Below are 22,563 nucleotides of genomic sequence, written 5' to 3'. Positions count from 1 at the left end.
ACCACTGTTTCGCCTGGCATCTGACGGTCAACAATAATGCAAAATTATTGACTCCTGCCGACTCTTAAGTTATTGTTGTTTGCTGCTGTATAACTAAAACCTTTCATTGTGCTATTTGTGAACAAACAACAAACATAGGAGATGTTAAGTTAAAGTAACTTCATCTGTCGGTTGTACTTACCTTATTGTACCTTACTGTCCGTAAGATGTGCATTATGCGTTTTAGTCATTTTACTCTAACTGTTTGCTTAGATACATAATTTGATTTGCTTTGAATTTAAATTGTATTGAATGACATATTTATTTTTCATCAATTTTGCAGAATTTGGCATTATTAAAATTTTACAATAATTCAAATTTTAAAATTAGTTACAAACTTCTTGTACTGATATTTACTTTTTAAAACATTGAAAGTCTGGAGCGAAACCATTTAAATGCATAAAAAGCTGCAATCTCTGAATCTCCTCTTTTTGTTTCTTTTTATCCTTACTGTCGTAAAGGAATTATGTGAGAGAAACACTTGATTCAAAACACATATTTAATAAACTCTAAAAATAATAACAATCAACTTTATCAACATACTTCATAAAGGCTACCTGGAATTTCACAGGGATTTTACATTTATTAATTGGTACAATATTATTAGGGTCCAAGTTTTATTAATTTGGTCCTTTATCCATAAGCACTAAGCATAGATATTTTACTATGGTTCTTCATGTAACTGTACAAAGATTAATATTTTAGAACATTTTAAAGATAACTGTCATTAGAGAGAGTAAAGATCACACTTTCCTTTGATTTTTTTTTAAAGTACAGTAAATAACTAACAGGATTTTATATCATGAATATATACATTGTTACAACATTTTTGCTTTGATTACAATACAAGTTTATAACTATCATAAAACATACACAATTAGCATATTGAAAAAATTATATAACAAAACCTTTTTCAAATAAATTTTAAGTTTAAGTTCATTTTGGAAATTTAAACACAAGATTTTTGTATCGTATTTTGTTAAAATCTGATTAAATGCAAAAGTATTTAGTATTTAATTAAATTGCAATGGAAACTATTTATACTGCAGAATAAAACTTCTACACTCTGTTATTGGGAAATATACATTAACATCAAAGTTGAGTCATACATACATGAAAAGTTAAAATTTAAAATAAGGTGAATTTGTTATTAAAAATAATAAAAGCTCTGCAAGTATTTGATTTGACTTGAGTTGTTTCTTTATTGGTCCCTTAAGCAGCAGTCAGTATCCTACATATTAAGGTACAAAATACAATTATTCACATCGGGAATTTATATCAACTTCTGTCCCTAACTGCCATAGTTTAAACTACCGATTTGCAATAAATAGCTTACAGATTTCGATAGGTTTCCCCATTTTTTTTTAAATACATGGATAGATTTAGGCAGTTATTGGCAAAAAATATGAAGTAAAAAATGACCTATAGATGATATCAAGTAGTCTATGAATGTACAAAATTTAAACATAAAAATGTTAATAATTTTTATTTTTGTTTGGGTAAAAATTATTATCACAAAGTTTTAAGGGTGCAATGTGCCCTCGTATACCCACCCATGCTTCCCAATTGTACGCTTTAATTTTCATATTAGCCTTAACAGATAGATACTCTGTCTGTAGATATTTAATAAAAATAAAACATATTTTGTACTATTAATGAAAGTACTTAGTTAAAAACTATAATATATCCTAAATTCCAGGTAACCCAAAACATAAAACTAAATAGGAAACTTTGTGTAACACTAGGGTAAGAAATCTTTGGTTTCGTAAGTCTTTGACGAGGCGGGTTTACAGTAGTATTTACGAGACTTTGACATTTGGGGATTGGTTTTGACACCTGGCACTGAAGCGTTTACGGAGAGATTCTGTCGGAGGATGCTCCGTAGGGCGTAACAGTTGCCTGAAGTCGTAAGGTCCGTTAACATCCTCTGACACTGGGGTAGGTCTGAAACAGTGTTGACTCAGTAGTAAAAAACATCACCATTTATTGATAGAATTTTCAAAAAATCACACTTTTTCGTCACTACACCAGAGTTAAAATTTTGTTTGGAGAAAATTAGATTTCTTACAATTGAAAATTTTAAAAAGCTGCAAACGGGAGAAAAGTAAAACATGTGTTAGATGGAATTTATCTTCCTTAAATGAAGTCAAGAAGATAAGAATTTAATCAGGTAAAAAATAACCAGGCTTATGATTTTCATATCCAAATTGAAATTCCTAAAAGGATTATGAAATGAGACGTAACCTCTTAAAAGTGGGGAATCAATATTCTAAAATAAGGCTTCAGTTGGTTCGTGGCAAAGAAAACATTATTGGTGGAAACAAATTATAACAATTAATTATTATTTTGGAGGAGTCAGGTTATTTATTGATTAAACAGCACACGAATTGTTCAAATGCATGTTTCTATACAAACACACCAAATAGAAACACAAATACAGACAAATATTTAAGATAACATTTATTCACATCCTTGATAGAACTATCTCTGGACAATTAAAGGTATTATGAAATGAATCTCTACTTTTCAATTTCAATTTAATTAAATATAAACCGGTTTTAAATTACTGCCACCTACTTTAAATCCACCTCATAAAACCCACCTTACCTTACTGTTTACTCACTTGCAAGTTTAGATTCTATTAGATAACTCTTCTTAGTGGTTGAATGTTTCTATTGTTTGGGATGTTGTTGTTTGCCCCACCTAACAAAAATAATCACATCACCTAAATTGGGTTCAGTCATTCTTTTTATTTTTTACTGAACGTATTTGTATTTTTCCCTCCGTTGCGGGTTCAACATTTTAAAAGTTCTTGGGCTTGTCATTTTGAAAGTTAATTTTGTTTGGAGAGTCTTTAAAAGAATAAAAATTACAGTTTGAACATTATTGCTGTTGAAATTGAATGATTTAATATATCTTTCTTGTGTGAATAATTATTATAATTTATTTGTGGACATTTTTAAGTTTAAACCCTTTATTATTGAGGTGAAAGATTTGAATGAGAGGCAAAAATCTTTTAATTTTGGTTGGATACTTTTGCTTGTTTGTGGTTTTTAGCATAAATTATTAATTTAACTAAAAAAAAAACGCAAATTTACATTAAATGAATCTATTTGACTCTTGGTATAAGGTGATCCATCAATCAATTAATCCATCTTTTATCCACATGTAAACTGAGTACAGTGGGAAAAACTCTAACATTCAAACATAACCTCTGGGATCAAGTCTATTATTAATATAACCAGTTATTACTTCAAATATAAGCAAATTATAGAGGGTATTTCATAGCTAGAAGAATATTGAGTAGTTTGATCAATGAAAATGTAAGATGCAACGATGAATCCGAGATAAGAGTCTAAGTTGAGTAAACTAAGTATAAAGTAACCATGTCGTTTTCAGAGAACTTACTGTAAACTTTTTTTTACTGAGCGAGAAAATAGGTAAATGGACTATGAAAACCAAAATACTCTACCTGTTAAGGAGTGGGTAATATTTTAACAAGATTGATATATTACACTTAGATTAAATAAATTGCCAAGCACAATTTTATGAAGTATTTAATTAAAGTGCAGTACTTACTTTGGTGTAACAGGTGGGCTGTGCCAGTTCATATGATTGCGTCCGACGTTCATGAGGTCTTTCCTCTCTGCTTCTATACTTAACGTTACCATTCTTGGTCTGAAAACCAAAAAACTGACTAAAGAAGGGTAATAATTTAACTCTATGACAAAGTGGACTCTAATCTTTTAACACTTAAAAAATCTGAGCGAAATAACATTTTTATTAAAAAATGTGGGGATCATGGTGAAAAACTAGACTCTAGACTTTGGTCGAACGTCAATTGGTTCCTGTAAAATCTTAACTTATTCGTTATCTGTATTTCAATAGTCAGGTCTGAGATTTCCGTATGTTAGGAATTATTATTCATTCTTTTTACAGTTACGCTTCAATTAAATTAAAATGAGTTTAAGAAGTCAAAGATTTAATTACTTAATTGCAGCATATAAAAATGTTTGCGATTTTTTAATATCTTTTTGTAACATTTCTGTTTGTAAGTTTAAAATATATGGAACAAAAATTCCTTAGTCCTGTTTGCCTTGACAGTTTAGTGTTGATATTGAGACTTATCCAGATACAATTTTATATTTTCATTCCAATTGTGATAAGAAAGCCCCTCTTTCAAAATATAATAAGTTTTGTGCTAAAAGTAAAACATAAAAAAAAACTTAAAACACTAGTACTAGATTTAATCTCATCTAATACCACACACAACATACTTCAATTATAATAAAGCAGGGCAATACATTTACATAAATAAAGATTAGACATCAACCATAATCAAAATATACATATTTTTGCTGATAAATATGACTATTTACGGTTTTCGTTACTTATTTAATCTACCACAATACAACAAAATCTTACATCTTTAAAACAGTTTTGAGAATGTCAGTTTTCCTTTAAGCTTTATTTATTATATAGGTGTGACATATATTTTTTAAATATATTTTTAGGAGCACTATAACCCAGACAATTGTTCAATGAAACAACAATACTGTTTAAAATAAGTTGATGTTGTTCAACTTTCATTGATAATCCAGGAAAGAATGTCTTTTACATCCACCAATACTTAAGCTCTCATTATGGTCACCACTTCTCAAATTTGATTGTCACTAATTTGACTATATAGTTTAGTTGTAGGGCATAATTCCAATATCATCAAGTTTAAATTTGGGTGGATAAAAGATTCAATAGCTTTAACATGTTGTATGATAATATTGTAGTAATAAATAAAAATAAGGAAATATTTTTCTGAAGCGTCTTTAAGACTGATTATGCATGACTTTCCACCAAACAAAGACGTCACTAATATGACACTGATGCCTAAACTAAAGTAAGTATACTTTATAAAAATACACATTTATAGGATGGTCTCATGGAAGATATAATTTTGGAGAGATTGTTACCTTATTGAGAGAATTTCTACTCATATTTCTACATTTTATTACAATAAGAATATTGTAACTACTGGGGATCAATGCAACATTAACCTACTATTCAATATGTTGGGAATTAGTAAGGTGAAGCTCACAAAATGGTAACACAAAAAAAAAAACAAGTGGAGCAAACAAAGCGAACAAATAGAGCGGGTAACTTTCTCGACTTGTACCTGAGGGGGCGAAGCTGGTTTTCCAGCCTAATAATCGGCAAATCCCATGCTGAGATCTCATCTGACGAGTCTGGCGATGAACTGTAACCCACAGTTGTACCAACACGATAGCAACTAATAATTTTTGCGACTTATACCAACACGATAGCAAATAAGGATGTTTGTAATCGTTTACCTACTTGAAAGACACTAATATTGTTTTTGTGCTGGTAGTAATGTGTAAGTGAGATTAATAAATTTTGTTTCTACTTGAAACCATTTACCAACTTAACAACAGGAAAAATGATTTGGATTGTTTGTCCTAATTTAAATACTACAAAGAGACTAAGTGGATGGAGTAAGGAACGCAATGTTGGTCTCAGAGTTGAACTAACTCACTCAGAAACTCGATGAAGATCTAAATTTACGGACCACCCTCACAATTTAGAATGTGTTATAAGAACCCCGGTAAAGTGATTACCTTTTATTACAATATTTAATTCCTTGGAGGAACATTTTGTGATTTACTGAGGCTAAACTTTAAAATCAAATATATATTGAATAACAATACTACCTTTACCTGCGGTGCGGTGTCTTTAAGACTTTTTTTACTTTTACTGTCTATTAAACACTTTTATAATTTTGAATCATCAAGCATATCATGTTGGTTCAACAAATTTACTAAGTCAATTTAATAGTATGTATTATATTTTAAGTTCTCTTTATGGTTGTTAAAACTGTTATAAATCTAAGCTGATGATATTTCAGTTTACAAATCAAGAATCTAATAATCATTTAAACTAAAAATAAAACCCATACAAATTGTTTATATATCTATCTTACCTATTCATTTCATCTTGTACTTGTTGGTAGTAGGAACTTGCACCATGTTTTTTGGCAACTTCGTGAACAACGGATTTCTGAAAAATATAAATAAATAGTAACGTTATGATTTGGCCTTAATCATAGGCTAAATACTGCAACTAAAATATAATCCCAGAACATTAATAATCCTTTATTGTCATTTCTGATGCATAAAACCAAATTACTTTCCTGGTGTAAAATAAAACTACGAATTCATTAAAGATTTTGTAAAAGTTAAGACAATTTTTTGACAAATTTATGTTAAGAATTAAGAATTATAAATTATAATTTAGGCTACGTGTATTACACTAAAATAAAAAAAAAATAAATAATACTGACCAACCTTTTGCATAAAGCGCTATCCCTATTGTACTTCTTTACCATACCCAACAAAGTGTACATTAGACATATTTTTTGTGAAATTTCATCTGAATTATAACCATGATATAGTTTGAGATGGGATCCTCAGCCTGGCAAAAAATTTTAGAGTTCCCCTTGTTCTTCATAATACACTTAAAATTAGACGTAGCTAGTTTATTATAAAAAATTAAAACTAAAATCAATCAGCTACTCGACAGTTGATATGGATTGTCCCATAAAGTTAACAAAATATTTTGCTCACCTGACCATAAATACGTTTTGCTTCTTCAATCTTGTTCAGATTGATACCTTGCTTATTGTTCCGCAGGTATTTGTGGGCATCTTGGTTTTTCATATGTACCTTCGGAAAATAAAGCAAATTTGAAACAAATCCACAAAGTCTTTAGCTATAATGACAATACATCCTTTCTGATGACAAGTACACTATCTTAAGTAATAAGGAATGTGCTTGATCAAAAGCATTTTGAATCTACAAGATCAAGATCATGTCATTTCAATCATTTCATGCAATAGAAGTTACACTTGTCATTTGGCAAGTAAAAGAAAATATATGTCACTCTTCAAAATAATATCTGATCTTCAGGTCTATTGTACATTCTAAAGATAATCAGACCAATCTAAAGCATATGGTTTAGGATTCCACTATAAACTGTAGGTCCCTTTAGTTAGGCTATTAATTAACAGCTATGTCTAAGGAACATGTCGGCCTTAGTCACTAACAAGACTAAAAGATCACGCCACTCATCCTTCACTCATATTTGGGATAAAATACGCACATAGTGGTGTCCCCTAAATAATTGATATAATTGATAATTATTATGAACAGGGTGATACCAGCTGACAAGGAATCGGGGGCTATTAGAATACGGGGGAAATTACCATAGGCGTCTAGACAAGTGGAAATTTCCGTAGCCAAGGAGCATTGGACGAGTGCACAACGCGCGTTTCCTGTAAAGGCATATTACAAAAACGTGGATATTATAGTTTGTACTCAGCGCACTTTCCGTTGTGAGTTCAGTCTATCGCCGCGGGCTTCCGTGCCATAAAGGAAAGCTAACCTCCTTTGGGCGAATAACTTTGAAGCCACTGCTAGCATGACAAAGCGCTATAAAATGATCGCAGACGTTATAAAAACGCATAAACATGTCATGGGCTGATTTAAATTCATAATTAAACTATGTGTGCAAAACCAAATACACCATTTTACTGACACTGAATTAAAAAAATAATTATTTCAAAATGAAACATTAATTTCCACTCATGTACTTAGAATTTCTGTTAAAACAACTACAATTTTTTTCTAAATGAATCATTTGTAATTTTTCAAAATCATGCCGTTTCACTGCCTCACCCTGTATACAGCCACTCAACACAGTTTAAATACCAAGGGGTAAAAATGTACAATTACTTGCCGTGAAAACCACTCTAACCAAGGCCTGCTTGTACAAAAAAGAAGAATATTTTTGTTTAAAATTTTAGTTTTTTACTGAACAACTAAGCCATCTTGATAGTTTTTATTTTCACTTCATTAGAGTAAATGCTTATGGAGAATACTCGGACTGAATGTTTGCCGCCGAAATAAGCTACGAAATGACCGCGCTACTCTATCTCTCTATGTCTCTCTAAGCTCATTCTTTATCTCACTCTCTCTCACTCAGTTAGCTGACTTGGCCCCGCCACTCGCAATAGTAGTGCTATCGCTACCTAGCAGCCGCCGCGAGAACTATCAGAAATTAAAATATTCCCAGAATGAATGTTTAACAAAGGCATTATGCTTCGCTTCTTAAAGGGTTTGCATTCATTGTTCATACCCAAACAATATGCCTAACAATGCTTATCAATCCTCTGAAAAAGGAAATAACCTCAAGAACCTAAATCAAAAGGTCTAGTACAGTAATGTTTTCACTACTTTGATATTGCTGAAATATAAAACTTACATCTTGAGACAGAATTATCAGCTGATGTTGTCTATCTGTAGGCTTTTGTCTGACAGGAGATACAGGCATGGCGCCTTGCACTTGTGAAACTGCCTTCTGAGAACAACATGTTTAGGTATCAAAAGCATTGAAAAAGGCAGAGTTAGATATGGTTTTCCTAATTTGAGAGCTGAATAAATTTGTATTTGATAAGTAGGTGAACAATAAGCTTAGGATGGAATTTGAAATCCGAGTCAAAGAATTACCAGCTAAGTAAAAGCCGTTGGCCCTTGGCAGGGTTCAGATCCATATCTTGAGCAGATAGGTTCTGCGTTCACTTGACCAACCATGCCCCTTTATATGTGTGTCTAGGTAGAACTGAATTACAATTAAGACCACTATCTCATAAGAAATACACAGTAGAGGAAAATTTGCATATATTCCAGAACGTTATTGCAAACAAACTTTCACGCCTATTTTAGGTAAATATGATTTCTTTAAAAAAATGCTTGACAAGTACGTTTATTAATAAACTACAAATACTTAATTACTTACTTCAGGTTTCTTCTTTGCATTCTCATCACTGTGTATTCTTTTAGCCACCTCTGGTGCCCAATGTCTCCTAACAGTATAACCTCTGAAATCTGTAAATTACAAGAGCTATCACTGGCAAGAATGAAATGAAATAAAAAATTAAACAAATGAAAACTCATATAAAATGGTAGATATTTATTTTACAAATGGTATTAGTATTTTTTGTGATATAAAAGATGACACAAAATTAAAATATAATTTAGTTATTGTAAATTTTTTACAATGATAACATTTATTTTTTGAATAAGATTCGACATAAAGGCTGAAGAGTGCATATTTCCTAAAGAAATCCCAGTGGGCTTTCAACCTATCAATGTCACAATCTGTGTAGTAAACAACCAATTTTCAATTTTTTTTGTAATAGCCAACATTTTTTAAAATCAGCATATGTGGACAATAAACACATCAATGACATTTCAACTTACGACTCTGTATTATAGTAGCCGCTTCATCTTTATCCTCGAGTTCCGAGAAGAATTTCCTCCTCATCTTCACGTTGCCCCAGGGAGTTCCCAGTTCTGACACTGGGGTTTGTGACTCCTGCACCTGTTTACTCGACATATCTCTATCCTTTTCAGAAATGTACTTCTCCTTCTCAACCTTCTGTTTCCTCCCGGCTTTGTTCTTAGCGATGTTTTTTCGGTTTTCCTCCTTGTTTTTGAGAGTTTGCAGTCGGTTCCGCGCAATCCAACCGCGCACGTAGCGTTGCAGGGTTAGAACACTTGTGGCCATCTCCCATCTCACCTTGTGGTACTTGCTGCGCGCCAGCCACCTCCGGATACAGCTTTGGACTAGAATAATTTTACGGACCTAGAATCAAGAAATTATGTTAGTATTCAAGTTGTAATAAAGCAGAAAGACAGACAGAAATGCCAGTTTTTGGTGTGAATAGGCTTGACAATTTGCCAGAAATGGGCTACTGGCAAAGCTCACTGCTAAGCTTGACTATATTTAGAAGCCATTTAAACGAAACAAAGTGGGCCAGAGGAAAAGTACTATGTCAAGCAACGCCAGACATTTATGTTTTTCCAACGCCAGACGAGGCGGAAATATATATAAATATATATGTCTCATCACTGCATTCACCTCTTTTACTTGTTGCTGATTACTGTATTTGCTATGTCTATGTGACAGGAGGTTGAGGTTGAAAAAAAATAAAATCATTTTCTAAAAAGAAACCTACCAGTAGCCTAAAGATAATTTTTTTAATATCTTGTTTTTTCTTAAACCACCCAGCAAATAATTTTAATATTTAGTGAGATGAGTATCTTTAATTTCTAATGTTACAAAGTGAGGTCTGCAAAGTAAAACAAATATTTGGCAACAATATGCTACATCTAAATTAATTAATTAATTTAACGATATTGAAAAATAAAACTTGTTTCAATATTCCATAGACGTTGAAGCAGAAACAGAATTTAAATTCTTGTAGTAGGTTTGGTCAGGGTTTTGTACAAAAGATTTTGAGATCATAAAGCCTATCCTCACCTGATCTTCATACAGTTTTGAAAGATACTCTATGTGGTAGTACTTAAGGAACACTTTGGTTTTTCCGAGGGCCCAGCCGTCCATCTTCAGTCTGACCAGCATCAGACGGCAGTTGTCACGTGTGGCCAACACTCTTTCATCAAACCCGAATGCCAAGAAGCAATACCTGTGTGACAAAAACAGCAATGATAACTGTCGAGTTAAATCATTTGAAATCAACAGACTTGATCAATTTTTTGAAGTAGGTAGCCTACTTGCACTACAGAAAATGTATACAATTATTTTCTTTAAGAGGTGTTGTTGGTTTCTTTTACCCTTGTATTCGCCGGTCCACAATCCACATGGGCTTCAAAAGCCTGTCGTGGAATGTATCAAGCAAACCAAAGGATTAGCCAGTAAGTTGCAATGCAAGGATTAACTGAACTAATAAATTTTAAGTAGCCGTACCAGAATGACACTGCTTTATTGGTTTCACAGTCGGTCATCCTCTACCAGCTCTACCCTCTAAGTTAAATGGCTGCAATAGCTATTTGGATACAGAAATATGAAATTAGTCCTCTTAGTCCAAAGTACAAAAGATTATTGTACTTATTACTGTATAATGATCAGTGAGTGTCTTTATATTCAGTACATTTTGACTGAATAAGTACTGTCAAAATAAATAAGTACTGTTTTAACTGAACTAGCAATGTCATATTTTCAGATTGTTTCTGAAACCAATTTTAGGCAAAACGACAATGGAAAGCTTTACCTTTTGAGAAACTCTGCAAACGGTATTCTATGTGAAAAACCATGTTGCCGAATCCTAATTGTTTCAAGAACACCAGTATACCTCAGCTGTCGAACAACCTGAAAAATTAATAGGAAATTGGACATTTCATTGACAAAGTAAATAGATGCGCTTAAGTTTCATGACTTGCATGCTATCAAGGAAAAAACTACTTGACTTATTTCCTTTTATCTCCTATGAGAGCATAGGGCTTCCAGAAGAGCTTTCCATCTGTCCCTGTCTCCAGCAAGTGCCTTCACTTCTCCTCAAGTCTTGTTAACCTCTTTCGCTTCTTTAATAATGGTCCTCCTTCAGGTTTCTTAGGGTCGACCTCTTCTTCTGACACCTTGCAGTTTCCAATCTAGGGCCTCTTTCTCAATGGTTCTGTTTGGCTTCCTCAGAGTATGTTCCAGCCACCTCCACTACCTCTCTCAAATTTTAACCTGAATTTGACCTGCTTCTCTTCATAAATCTTCCTTTGCGATGATCTCAGGCCAATGAATGTTCATGATACGGCAAAGACACCTATTGATGAACGCTTGTAGCTGGGACATAATTAAACTTGTAACTTTCCATGTCTAACTTGCATACAGCAAAACAGACTTAATATTTGTGATGAAGATGCAAAGCTTTTAAAGAAAAACTAAGCCACTTTTTTAAAATATAAAGAAAAATTACGACTTAACCTTATTTGAACAGTAGGTAACTTTTAACAAGTTACTAATATAAAGTTTCCTAATCACTCTCAGAATAATGTAGATTCATACCTTTGTAGGATCAAACATTCGAGGAGACTTGGAGTCGTTGGGTTTGATACATCGCACAAACTGTGGCACACCAGCAACCATCTTCTGCAGCAGTTCCATCAGGGAGTAGCGGAAATAAGTAGCAGCTGTCTGTTGAGCTCTGGACTGGGACTGTAAGGCCATCACACTGGCACAGCGATTGGACTCCTGTAGTAAAATTAACATGTCTAAGTCACTAAATCACTACCAAAACAGCGACATAATTTGAATGTATTTTAAACTAAATATCAAAGCAAAGTGAGTGTAAAACGGAATTAGATGATCTCAGCTTTATGACTGACAAAGTCCAGCTGGTTTGGCCCAGTCAATAAAAGTGTTTTATCACAACTAAATGGTGGAAAGCTTTTTCTATCAGGTTCAAAGAACATATACTGAAGAAAAATTCCAAATCAGCGTACGCAAACCACCTAATTTCTTCCAACCATAAGTACACAGATATTGACAATAATTTAGAGATAGTACAACTCTGCAATAAAGGACGATACATTGATACAGTTGAGGAGTTTGAAACCTACAAGGCGTCAAAGAACAACCACAGAATATATTAAACGAAAAATTATCATTCGAATCCAACATCATCAACAACACTGCTATTCAATACTCAATAAACAGACAACAATGGAACAAGGTAAGGATAACATGGGAGTAGCGGTAGGGGGTCAACGTTGACGACACATGAAAGTCGCGACTCATGCTCAGCTGGCGCCGTATTTTCGTGTTTCCACGTTATGTGTTTTGTCACCTATTTATTATTAAACTTTTGACAAACTCCAGTACGAGGAATATTCAATGAAGACTACTTGACATTCTTCTGACCTGATGATGTGCTCCATTTGAAGCATGAAACAGCTGTGGTCATAACAAACTAAAAAGGAACGTTTCAACATTAAACGACTATAAAATTTAGAATCTTACTAAAAACATTTATTACACTAATTCGTTTTATTATGCTGTATTTGATGGTATTAGAACTACTTTGAGCACTAGTCTAATGCTTAGATTAATTGTTAGTCTTAAAAGCACAGTATTAGATATTATGTATTTCGAATTACAAGACCTGAAGTTGATATATCATATCATATAATTAATATTTCAAAACAAAGATGCACATCGGATGAATTTAAGTGTAGAGTAAAGTTTTAGCAGTTTTCTTCTAGCCAAGCATGCGGCTAGATACGTAGTCTTTTTCCGAGCAGCTTGACAGGTCAGCTGACAGTCCAGTACTTCCCGGCCGCATCTGCAGCAGAACGTCTCCCCGCACGGACCACTCTACGCTGTTACAACCTTCGACTTAATAACTGATCTCCTGCAAGTTGGGCAGTGACTAATCACAGGTTTAGTCATAGCTTCTTCTATGTAAAGTCTTGCCATTTTTCAAGTTGGATATTTTTTGGGAACATTTTCGTTTCAATCCTCGTTTTTCATTATTATGGTTCATTTGATTAAACTGTATCTATAATTTAGACCTAAAGAAAAAGAAAAGAACTACCGGTATCTTAAACAGTAAAGTTGAATTACAATCTGACTCTCACCCTAGTTCCCAAAGGTGTGGGGACAGGACTGGCCGAGAACAAGTTGCCTGTTTTGGTGATTGGACACTGGAACAAGTATCTAACAGTGTCCACTACGGAAGTCCTCAGCAGTTGTATGACCTCTGGAGCCAGGAAGTGGCGGTTCTTGTCCAGGAATCCCTCGGCTTGGTAGACCACCCGGCCGGCAAAGTGTTGGATGGCAAAACACAATGCATTCGATTTCGGCCGAATGTACAGTTTACTTTTGATATTCGCATGGAACTTTTCTGGAAAGGAAAATCGTTTAGTAAAAGTTCAACCTTTATAAATTAGTGTGAATACAGAACATTTTATTTTATTTTTTTGTGTGTATCCATATATAAATCCCAAAGTAACCATGAAGTTTTGAGAAAACTACAAGCCCCCCCTCATAAACCATATACAGTACTTAAAATGTTCGTCATGACAAAAACCTTGCGCAAAACTATCCATTATGTCATAAATTGCCTTTTAAAGTCATAATTCCTTTCTAAAGGGAACTTTCCATGTACCTAATGTTAAAAATACCTCATCTGTACTTGGTACTGTAAAAGGTCTAACTTGTATGACAAAATAAGGAATAAGTGTAATGAAGATATAAGTAAAAAAAACTTCAAGTGTAATCTGACCAAAGATTGATTTAATTATAGATTTACAAATTGGAAAACTCCACATAAACACAGCAAATTTTTTATGATTAGTAATTCAACACATTCCTAAACTGTGTACACAAACCAACTAACCAATAAGAGATCGATCGTTGGACCGAGGGAATCTGCTTTCTTCATCCAACAAAGCCAACAATCCGAGTGGTCGCGACAATAACATGTCCAGGACTGGACGATTGTCTGTAAACTCCACTAAGTCTACAGGAATACCTTCCGCCATGTACTCCTGTTGGATAACAAAAGAGCATGAATCTTATCTTAGAATTAACATCATTTAAAACATTATTCAGTTTATATCATATCTTCCAAAATGTTCCTGATCAGTGGGTGTATGCATGGACATAGATCAATGAATATTTGACATCAGCATACTTCTAAGGTACATGTGATATCAATTATAAACTAAATAAAAAAGAAAATTCAGGATAGCAGCAGTACTCATTCAAACAATGATTTTATTGAATTTATTAAGAAGATGTGTTTTATGTCTGTGTATCTAACTGTTAATGCAACATAATGAACCTACCAGGCTGAAATTTTGACACTAAAGTAGATCAGCCACAGGACAAACACAGACATATTTATTTGTAAAATCCTCCCTGGTCTTACTCTGTGAACTTCCTTTATTGTTTTAAAGAGGGTCTTTTAAAAGTAAATATTGATTGTTCTCCACCATAGTAAATACGTAAATGCTGAGTTAAAATTCCTTTTGAGTAATTAAGTTTGCTCAATCAGATGATAAACTGTTCGAACCTACCTGTTGCTCCCACGTGAAGATGTGCTGATTGAAGTAGTATTGGATCTGCTCATTGGCTATGTTGATGCAGAGTTGTTCAAAGGAATTGTGAGCAAAGTTCTCAAAACCAAATATATCCAGGATACCAACAACCAGCTGTTCACCTCTGTGACAAAAACGTACATTTACTTATGTATTTCCAAATCATACTCAGCAAAAAATGTGTATACAGAGACTCCCTCTTATCCGGACTCCTCGGGACCGAGACCAGTCCGGATAACGGTTTTTCCGGTTAAACCGACGTCCCCAAAAACTCATTAAAACGGACCGTTTTAATGCATACTGTATACAGTATTTGACTTAAATTTAGGAGAGCATTGTATTTAGCCACGTGATCACTGGTCTCAAATCTTTCCCACGAGAACAGTCGTTTCAGTACCGCCCACTTCCTGCCGATCTAGCCCGGTTAAACCGATGTGCTGATAAAAATTGTTCGGTTAAAGAGATGTCATCTCCACCGAGTGTATTCCGGTTAAACCGATGTCCGGTTAAAAGGTGTCCGGATAAGAGGGAGTCTACTGTACTTGTGTGTGGATGGTCAGGGATTTTATTTATATAAGTTACAAACTTAAATAAAAACAATATATCATTGTTATTCATTTTATATAATTTAAAATCATAGTATAGGTCTGGATATTTTGCCAAGCAAAACAGTCAAAAGTTGTAAAATGTCTCTTTCTAAAGATATTGTTCCATTTCATCCCTCCCCTCAATATTTAATTTTTACTTCTGCTGAATGTTGTTATCCGCAGCTGTTAACAGGTAATAGCTAGACATTCCATCCCCATGTTAAATTTGTAGCTAGATTTTTTATCAAAATCGTCGTAGTTGATGTGAGCCACCTACAGACCTACTATTACCATCCAATAGTCAATGGTAATAGTCTGTAAAAGTTGATCATTGTACCATCAATTACATTGTTGCAGGACACTAGCTGTAGATTGTAACCGTTTATGTTGTCTTTACCTATATCTGAATTGTGTGGATCAACAGCAATCAATATTCTAGATTTTATACATTTAAAAAATCTAAAAAGGCTGAAAAGGTAAAAAAGTAATAAAACGCTAAACTATCATTACCAAGCTATTGCCAATGTTATTCCCACTCCGAAACACTCCTCTGCCAAAGGATTAAAGCTAATTTTGTAAAGGCTGTACTCACCTTGTGCTGAAGCACAATAGACTGTTGACACAGTTGACCAGCCAATCAAACAGTCTGCTGTACAGAGCCTTAGCCATTGCATCTCTAGTAGCCACAGCCTCCACTACAGAGTTGTTCCTAGTGATGGTCTCCCCACGGGTCACCACACTGTTGGCTGTCAGACACTCCAGAAGGTCGCAGGCTTCTATACCCAACAGGCTGGACGCTGGACAGACACATGCCACATGTAATAATATTCTGTTGAGTACGTCATACCATCGATTTTTTGTGCCAATGTAGCTAGACCAGCTGTGAACAATATCTTATTAAAAAAGAAAATGAATGAGCCGATCACAGAGTGTGGTATCGAGGAAAGTTCCTTTACTATGATAGTTGTTGTGACATAAAATTATCAAAAAAGAAGGCAATTTAATAGTATATTTCATTACTAGGACCGAAAGTGGCACTTTCCGGCGCGCGCTCAAGTTTTTGTGTGAGGCGAAGCCGAATACACAGGGAATCCCAATTTCACGTACGAGGCGAAGCCGAGGACGGGAATAATGGAGCAAGTACCGGGTAATAACTTTCGGTACGAGTTATGAACGATACTTTTCATCACGACGCAATAATACACAAACACAGAATAGCAGACCTCAGTAATATTACAATAATTATCTATCAAACAATTTGTTTAAACATAAAAATAAAATAAAATCTTCTAAAAGTAAACCTATGTTCGTTTTTGTTTGATTTTTAAAACATAAAAATAAAATAAAATATTCTAAAGGAAACCTTTGTACATTTCTCAATACTTCAAAATAAAAGAATAAAACGATTTTGAACAATACATACAGCTGATTTAAATCATTAAGTTAAACCTTAACAAAACACTACCGCGCGTAGTGAATAAATGGAAAACTAATTGAGAGCGAGGGAAAGTAAATTTAGAGCGAGGGAAAATCAGCTGATCGATTTTCCCTCGCCCTAAATTAGAGCTTGGGAAACGGCTACTTTCATTGATGTCAGCTGTTATCGAAAATAGTTACTTTCGGTGAGGAGTGATGAAAAATCCATTTTCATAACTGGTTTGTCTGTACGATCTGACTGTGGTTACAATTCAACTGAAGGATCAGCTGTTCCTTTTCAAACCATTATGAAGAAAGCTAGTCAGCATCTTTGAAAAGGAAACTTAAGCAAAAAATCAAATGCTATAATTCGGCCGCATAGAAAACGACGCGTAGCTAATGCTAAACCAATGCTGGAGGAGGTCGCTTTGTAAGCGGCCGAACTATAGTAGGGCAAAGCACTAATCGGATAAATAGGACAGCTGAAAAAAAGGGATGTTACAGAAAAAAAACTTATTGTATTGTATGTAAAATAACTTATACGAGGCCATAAACAATTGTTTTTGCGTTGGTCTTAGCCTGGTGAAAAAATGTTTTTAAATGAACATATTATTTAATTGCAGACAATCAATTTACCTCTATGCAGTGGAGCCAGATCTATTACTCTACTCTTGTTGTCAGTGTTGTCGTCAGAGACCACTTCTCCGAACTCAATATCTCCGAGGTGTAGAATGCCAGCCATCACACGGTAGATAGAGTTCACCTCACCATCTCGGAAGCCCACAACCTCAAATGCTGACTTGAGCTCTTTGAACTTTTGAACATTGTTCTAAAACATAGTGAAATAATATTTGTTTTAAACGTTAATAATGTGGAACCTTGATAGAGCAGTAATTACCATAATCTTCATGAAAAAAACTTCATTCAGAACTTCTGTACTCTTTTTAGTGAATTTTTCATCAGAGGTGACCATCCCCCAATGTTGTTTGGGGGGCCATTTCAAGTACTCATTAAAATTAATGTAATTTAAATAGAAAATAAAAGTGACTATTTTAGGAAAATATTTTTGTGAAAATTAATCCATGTAAATGGAAATTTGCTTAGTCTGCAGGTTTGCTACGGCAGGGGTATTTAGCATCTCAGATGTCAAAAACATCTTTCGTTGACAGTTTGTTTGCAAGTCTTTATTCATTTAAAAAATTGTTCTTCTTTTCCAAGTTTGTCTGGCTCTTTTACCCGACTGATTTTTATGATTGATGTTTCAAATTGAAGGTATGCATGGACAGATTTCACATCAAGCATCGGTATATATTTATCTACAGTCTCACTCGGCTTATGCGTAAATGAAATTTGCAACCCATGTATTACTTTTTGGTTTTTACTCTGTGAACATCCATACCGTAGTTTTAAGGAGGGCCTTTTAAAAGTAAATATCTAAACCTAAATAATTCAACTACATTTAGGAATCAACAATTAACTGTAATACCCTTAGTATCCAGGTTTGCAGCAACAAGGAGTATCTTATTTGTAAAATTTAAATTTCCATTTACCTGTCTACTAAGTACATCCTGGCTATCAGCAGTCAAGAAGTTGTGTTGCTGTCTCAAAGTCGGATCTAAGTGGAACTCTCCAAGTCTGCCGTCATTGTGTAGTCCATCGTAAAGGTAGTAGAACACATGGAAGTTCTTCTCATTACTGCAATCATTGTGAAGCTTTAGTTTCATTTATTAATTTTACATTGCAGAATATCTTGCTCTGTACAATACCAGTATATATTTTGAATTCAATTAAAGAAAAAATGTATCTTATAATTGACATTTTTCATAGTTTCTAACTACTTTACGTATACATTATTTTAATGTTGACAACAGTGAGAAAACCAATTAGTCCCCAATCAGAAAGTATAAAATGTTTTGGAGAATAAAAAATAAGGGTTTTAAATTATTGGGCATTGGTAAATAAATAGTTTCCACATGATTTAAAAACACACATGAAGCTTGTTTAATATTTTACAGGTAATTTATATGAACTAATTTTACTAACCATACAAAAATTAACACATGCAACTATTTTCATACGTAGAAGGGAGCAAACCCACTCTAAAAAAATAATAACTTTGAAACAAGATAAATATTTCCTTAAACACTTGAAACCATTAATACCTACGAAAATGAAAGGTGAACACTCACGTCATCTGTTGAGCCACCCTGGACTGCTCCAGTAGGTACACTGATAGTCTGGCACCTGTTACTCGGCCTCCACGAGTCATGCTCAACTCTAGGAACTTGCCGAACCTAGAGGAGTTGGCGTTGATGCCAGTCTGAGCATTGCCAAACGCTTCCATGATCGGGTTCACTTGTAGGATACGAGCTTCCAAGTCTCGGTTGGGGGCCTGAAGACAGGTTAGGTTAAGTGAGGGAATGTTAGAGAGTTAGTTTGGTATATTTCCATCAAGATGGTAAAGGATTTTACCTAACCCGCCATGTTAAACTTCCCTATCCCAAGCGTGATGTATACAACTTCTTTACTTCACGAGTGATGTAAGGTTGAAAAAACTCACTCGGTGAGGTAATGAAACCCATTTAAATAACATTGAGTGCTTAACTTAAAAAATATAACCTCTATGGAGCCAACGACGTTCAACTCTAGAAATCAGCTGTGCGCTTGAATTTTATTGTTATGCTTTGAAGAATTTTCCTAACCTTGCTTTTGTTAATGAACATTACTGTTAGAAGATGAGTGAAATGGATAATGAAAAATATTGTTCGTAACCTCCTGTATATTGACGGGTCAGGTAAAATCTTGTAAGTTACACGTTACGCAAGAGATTGTTAACATCACTTAGGAGAATTATGCACACAACATTCACCTGTGTGATGTAAAAACACTCTTACTACACTTGTAATGTAAATAGCTATAAAACAATGGCATAGAAATTCCAATTACTGTTTAAATTTAAATTAATTACTACACACTCCCTAGAACACGTTTCTCAGACCTATATATATGTATACCTATTCCTTTTTTCCTAATGTGTATATAAAATTTAGGTTATTAGGTTAATTTGGTAGTTAGGTTGGTTATAAAAAAAAAAATAATTGATTGACATTTTTTTAAACCATAAGAACAAGATTTATAGATTACTCAATCTCTAATACAGGTATCATAGTAGATAAACGTTTTTTTACATGTTATAAGTGTTTTTTTGTATTCTTAAAAACTAAAAGGGAGTCTTTCTTGTGCTTTTAAACAAAGCACACAGATTTTAAAGCACTCAATGACTAATTAAAAAATCCTGATTAGTATTTGAAATGTGTTTAACCAAAACACAAAAGGTACTAGTTTCAAAACTATTTCTTGTTAAAAAAAATAATATCCATCGTGTGACTCACTTTTCCAAGGAATACCAGCTGTTTGAGCAGCAAGTTGCCGCTCTCAGTCTTGCCTGCGCCACTCTCACCACTTATCACTATACTCTGACTGTGCCTCTGGTGCATCAGAGCCTGGTAAGCTGCGTCTGCTACAGCGAATATGTGAGGCGGATTGGAACTGCGAGACTGTCCACAGTACCTCTTCTGTTCCTGGTGGTAGGAATGCAGAATGAATCATCATACTCTGTGTTAATATTATCATAGTATTGAAATAGATTAAAGATACTCCCTCAGTAGATTTTTCATCATTATGGATCAGCTGAAGACAATATTATTGTTAGTTCAGTCTGTTGCTGACACAAGAAACAATGCCAATAGAATTGTCTTTTTGTTTACAGTTTGTTTCTTGTTATTTCAGTAGATTAAAACCTTGTTTAACCTAATAAAACTATCTAATCGTAAACAATAACTCGTCCCCTAGTCATACAAGGGGTTTTTTTAATGCAACACAAATTACAAGTACCTTACTGTGAGGAAATGTTTAATGACAAAACAGGCTTTGGTATCCCTGTATTCTTCATTGTTGGTCAGCTGATATGCATTGTTGCATAGTTATCAATGAGGTTTAGTGTTTTTGTGAATTTATTGTAAGCAAGACTCAATATAATGTTTTCACAAGCTCAAATATAGTGTGTTGTAGATTGATGGTTTTTTTTTAAATTTTTTATTTACTATGGATCAGGTTTCCTTAAATTTTTACCAGTCAATAATAATTTATTAGTTACTCAAATCACATCTGGAAACTTAGTTTTTAACTTTCCGAACTTTCTTGGCATAAAACCAATGATTTTTTTTATGTATTCTTTTAACTCTTCGAGCTTGGGAAACACCATATGTTGTCTTATTTACAATAAATTCCCGATAACACTAAACATCAATATACATAGTTGCAACAATGTACATCTGCTGATTGGCAATGAAGTAAAGAAAACAGGGATACCAACATGTACAAGCTTGTTATGTCATTTTGAACCCAGTAATTTGTATAACCTTGCTTTGCTTGTCATATGTTCTTTGCAAGAACAGGCAAAGGAAAACTAGACGTCGCTAACCTCCTAAAACATTACCGATAGACAAAACTGATCCTCATAAACTAACCTTTGGGGAGTACATGCCCAGGTCAGTGAATGGGTTGACAGCCACCAGGATGTCACCAATGTAGGTGTAGATCTGGTTCATCTCATACCTCTGCTGAAGTTGCTCCACTATAGAGTCCTGGAAATGCCAAAAAACTATTGAAACAATCACTGGGGTGGTTTAGCTATCTACCCAGGGGAAAATTGAAGTCCAGAAGCTTATAGAATAAAAGGTAACATAACACTGACATTTTATTTTTCAAAGTACCAGTTAAGGTTCAAAATTAGATACTTGTCCTCAAGGTTACCAACTGTGGCCGCCAAAGAAAAAAAATTATTTCCACTGATCTTATTAGGAGTATAAAAAATTGCTAGTCTTGGCTAAAGTTATGTAGCATGCTAAGAACTTCAAATTGACCAAAGAATAACTTAAATATTTTAAATGCTGTTAATCCTCTATTTTAGAGCTACTGGTACCAGTATACTTAATCGCAATGCGTCTGTTTTGAAATCTGTGTTTAACAGGAACAGATCTTGCTTTGCTAAGCAAACTCTTTGGCTCAAGTCTCATGTGGTGTAAAAGATAATGCTTGAGCAGTAAACCCGATCTTGTAAATTGAATCGCCCCAAAGTATTTTTGAAAGACAGTATGCTACACCTTATTTAACATAAATTAGATTTACCATCCAAGCTGTATGCATACCTCAGTCAGAATGTCAAGTGCTGCCAAATCGTCCACATACATTTTTCTTGCCATCTGTTTCCGATCAGTTTTTAGTTTGCCATGTTTTGTTGTTACTTCAGGCTGTCTATGACATCGCCCACTCACTCTTTGCCTTTTGATTTCTGCTTGAAGAACAGTTTTCACCTGAAAAAAGACATAGTAGGTTAATTATTAATTAATTAATTTTATTTACTTTCCGTAATTATTAATTGATACAGTTTGGAGGTTATGACTTTGTTTCCATAAAACAATGTATAATTCCACTTCTTCTACTTTAAATGTAATAAGGAGTGGCATAAAACATAATAAGATTTATCGAAATATGAC

General features: G+C 33.9%; 1 protein-coding gene across 6 annotated transcripts in view; it reads right to left on the bottom strand.

The window, feature by feature from the left end:
- Nucleotides 1-524: 524 nt before the first annotated feature.
- The window catches only part of LOC128996302 (myosin-IIIb-like), a 127,414-nt gene continuing 105,375 nt past the window's right edge, over nucleotides 525-22,563 (bottom strand). For 3 of the 6 annotated variants that reach the window (XM_054421539.1, XM_054421540.1, XM_054421536.1), the window contains 21 exons: nucleotides 22,216-22,380; nucleotides 21,535-21,651; nucleotides 20,398-20,586; nucleotides 19,195-19,397; nucleotides 18,556-18,700; nucleotides 17,642-17,834; nucleotides 16,182-16,386; nucleotides 14,982-15,126; nucleotides 14,300-14,450; nucleotides 13,539-13,804; nucleotides 11,968-12,153; nucleotides 11,183-11,280; nucleotides 10,432-10,597; nucleotides 9,369-9,753; nucleotides 8,905-8,993; nucleotides 8,371-8,466; nucleotides 6,675-6,773; nucleotides 6,032-6,108; nucleotides 5,210-5,290; nucleotides 3,619-3,717; nucleotides 525-1,983 (listed from right to left, as the gene is read on the bottom strand). In XM_054421539.1, the coding sequence (XP_054277514.1) occupies nucleotides 1,839-1,983; nucleotides 3,619-3,717; nucleotides 5,210-5,290; nucleotides 6,032-6,108; nucleotides 6,675-6,773; nucleotides 8,371-8,466; nucleotides 8,905-8,993; nucleotides 9,369-9,753; nucleotides 10,432-10,597; nucleotides 11,183-11,280; nucleotides 11,968-12,153; nucleotides 13,539-13,804; nucleotides 14,300-14,450; nucleotides 14,982-15,126; nucleotides 16,182-16,386; nucleotides 17,642-17,834; nucleotides 18,556-18,700; nucleotides 19,195-19,397; nucleotides 20,398-20,586; nucleotides 21,535-21,651; nucleotides 22,216-22,380 (3,300 nt within the window). In that variant the 3' untranslated portion in view covers nucleotides 525-1,838. Of the gene's footprint in view, nucleotides 1,984-2,662; nucleotides 2,743-3,618; nucleotides 3,718-5,209; nucleotides 5,291-6,031; nucleotides 6,109-6,674; nucleotides 6,774-8,370; nucleotides 8,467-8,904; nucleotides 8,994-9,368; nucleotides 9,754-10,431; nucleotides 10,598-11,182; nucleotides 11,281-11,967; nucleotides 12,154-13,538; nucleotides 13,805-14,299; nucleotides 14,451-14,981; nucleotides 15,127-16,181; nucleotides 16,387-17,641; nucleotides 17,835-18,555; nucleotides 18,701-19,194; nucleotides 19,398-20,397; nucleotides 20,587-21,534; nucleotides 21,652-22,215; nucleotides 22,381-22,563 lie in introns of all 6 variants that reach the window. The other 3 variants (XM_054421542.1, XM_054421537.1, XM_054421541.1) reach the window with 3 other exon arrangements.

The sequence above is a fragment of the Macrosteles quadrilineatus genome, unplaced genomic scaffold, assembly GCF_028750875.1.
Source record: "Macrosteles quadrilineatus isolate MER2022 unplaced genomic scaffold, UCM_ALF_1.0 Scaffold_6__1_contigs__length_79288215, whole genome shotgun sequence".
In the NCBI taxonomy this organism is placed as follows: Eukaryota; Metazoa; Arthropoda; class Insecta; order Hemiptera; family Cicadellidae; genus Macrosteles; species Macrosteles quadrilineatus.
This window is presented reverse-complemented; position numbering and strand designations above follow the sequence as displayed.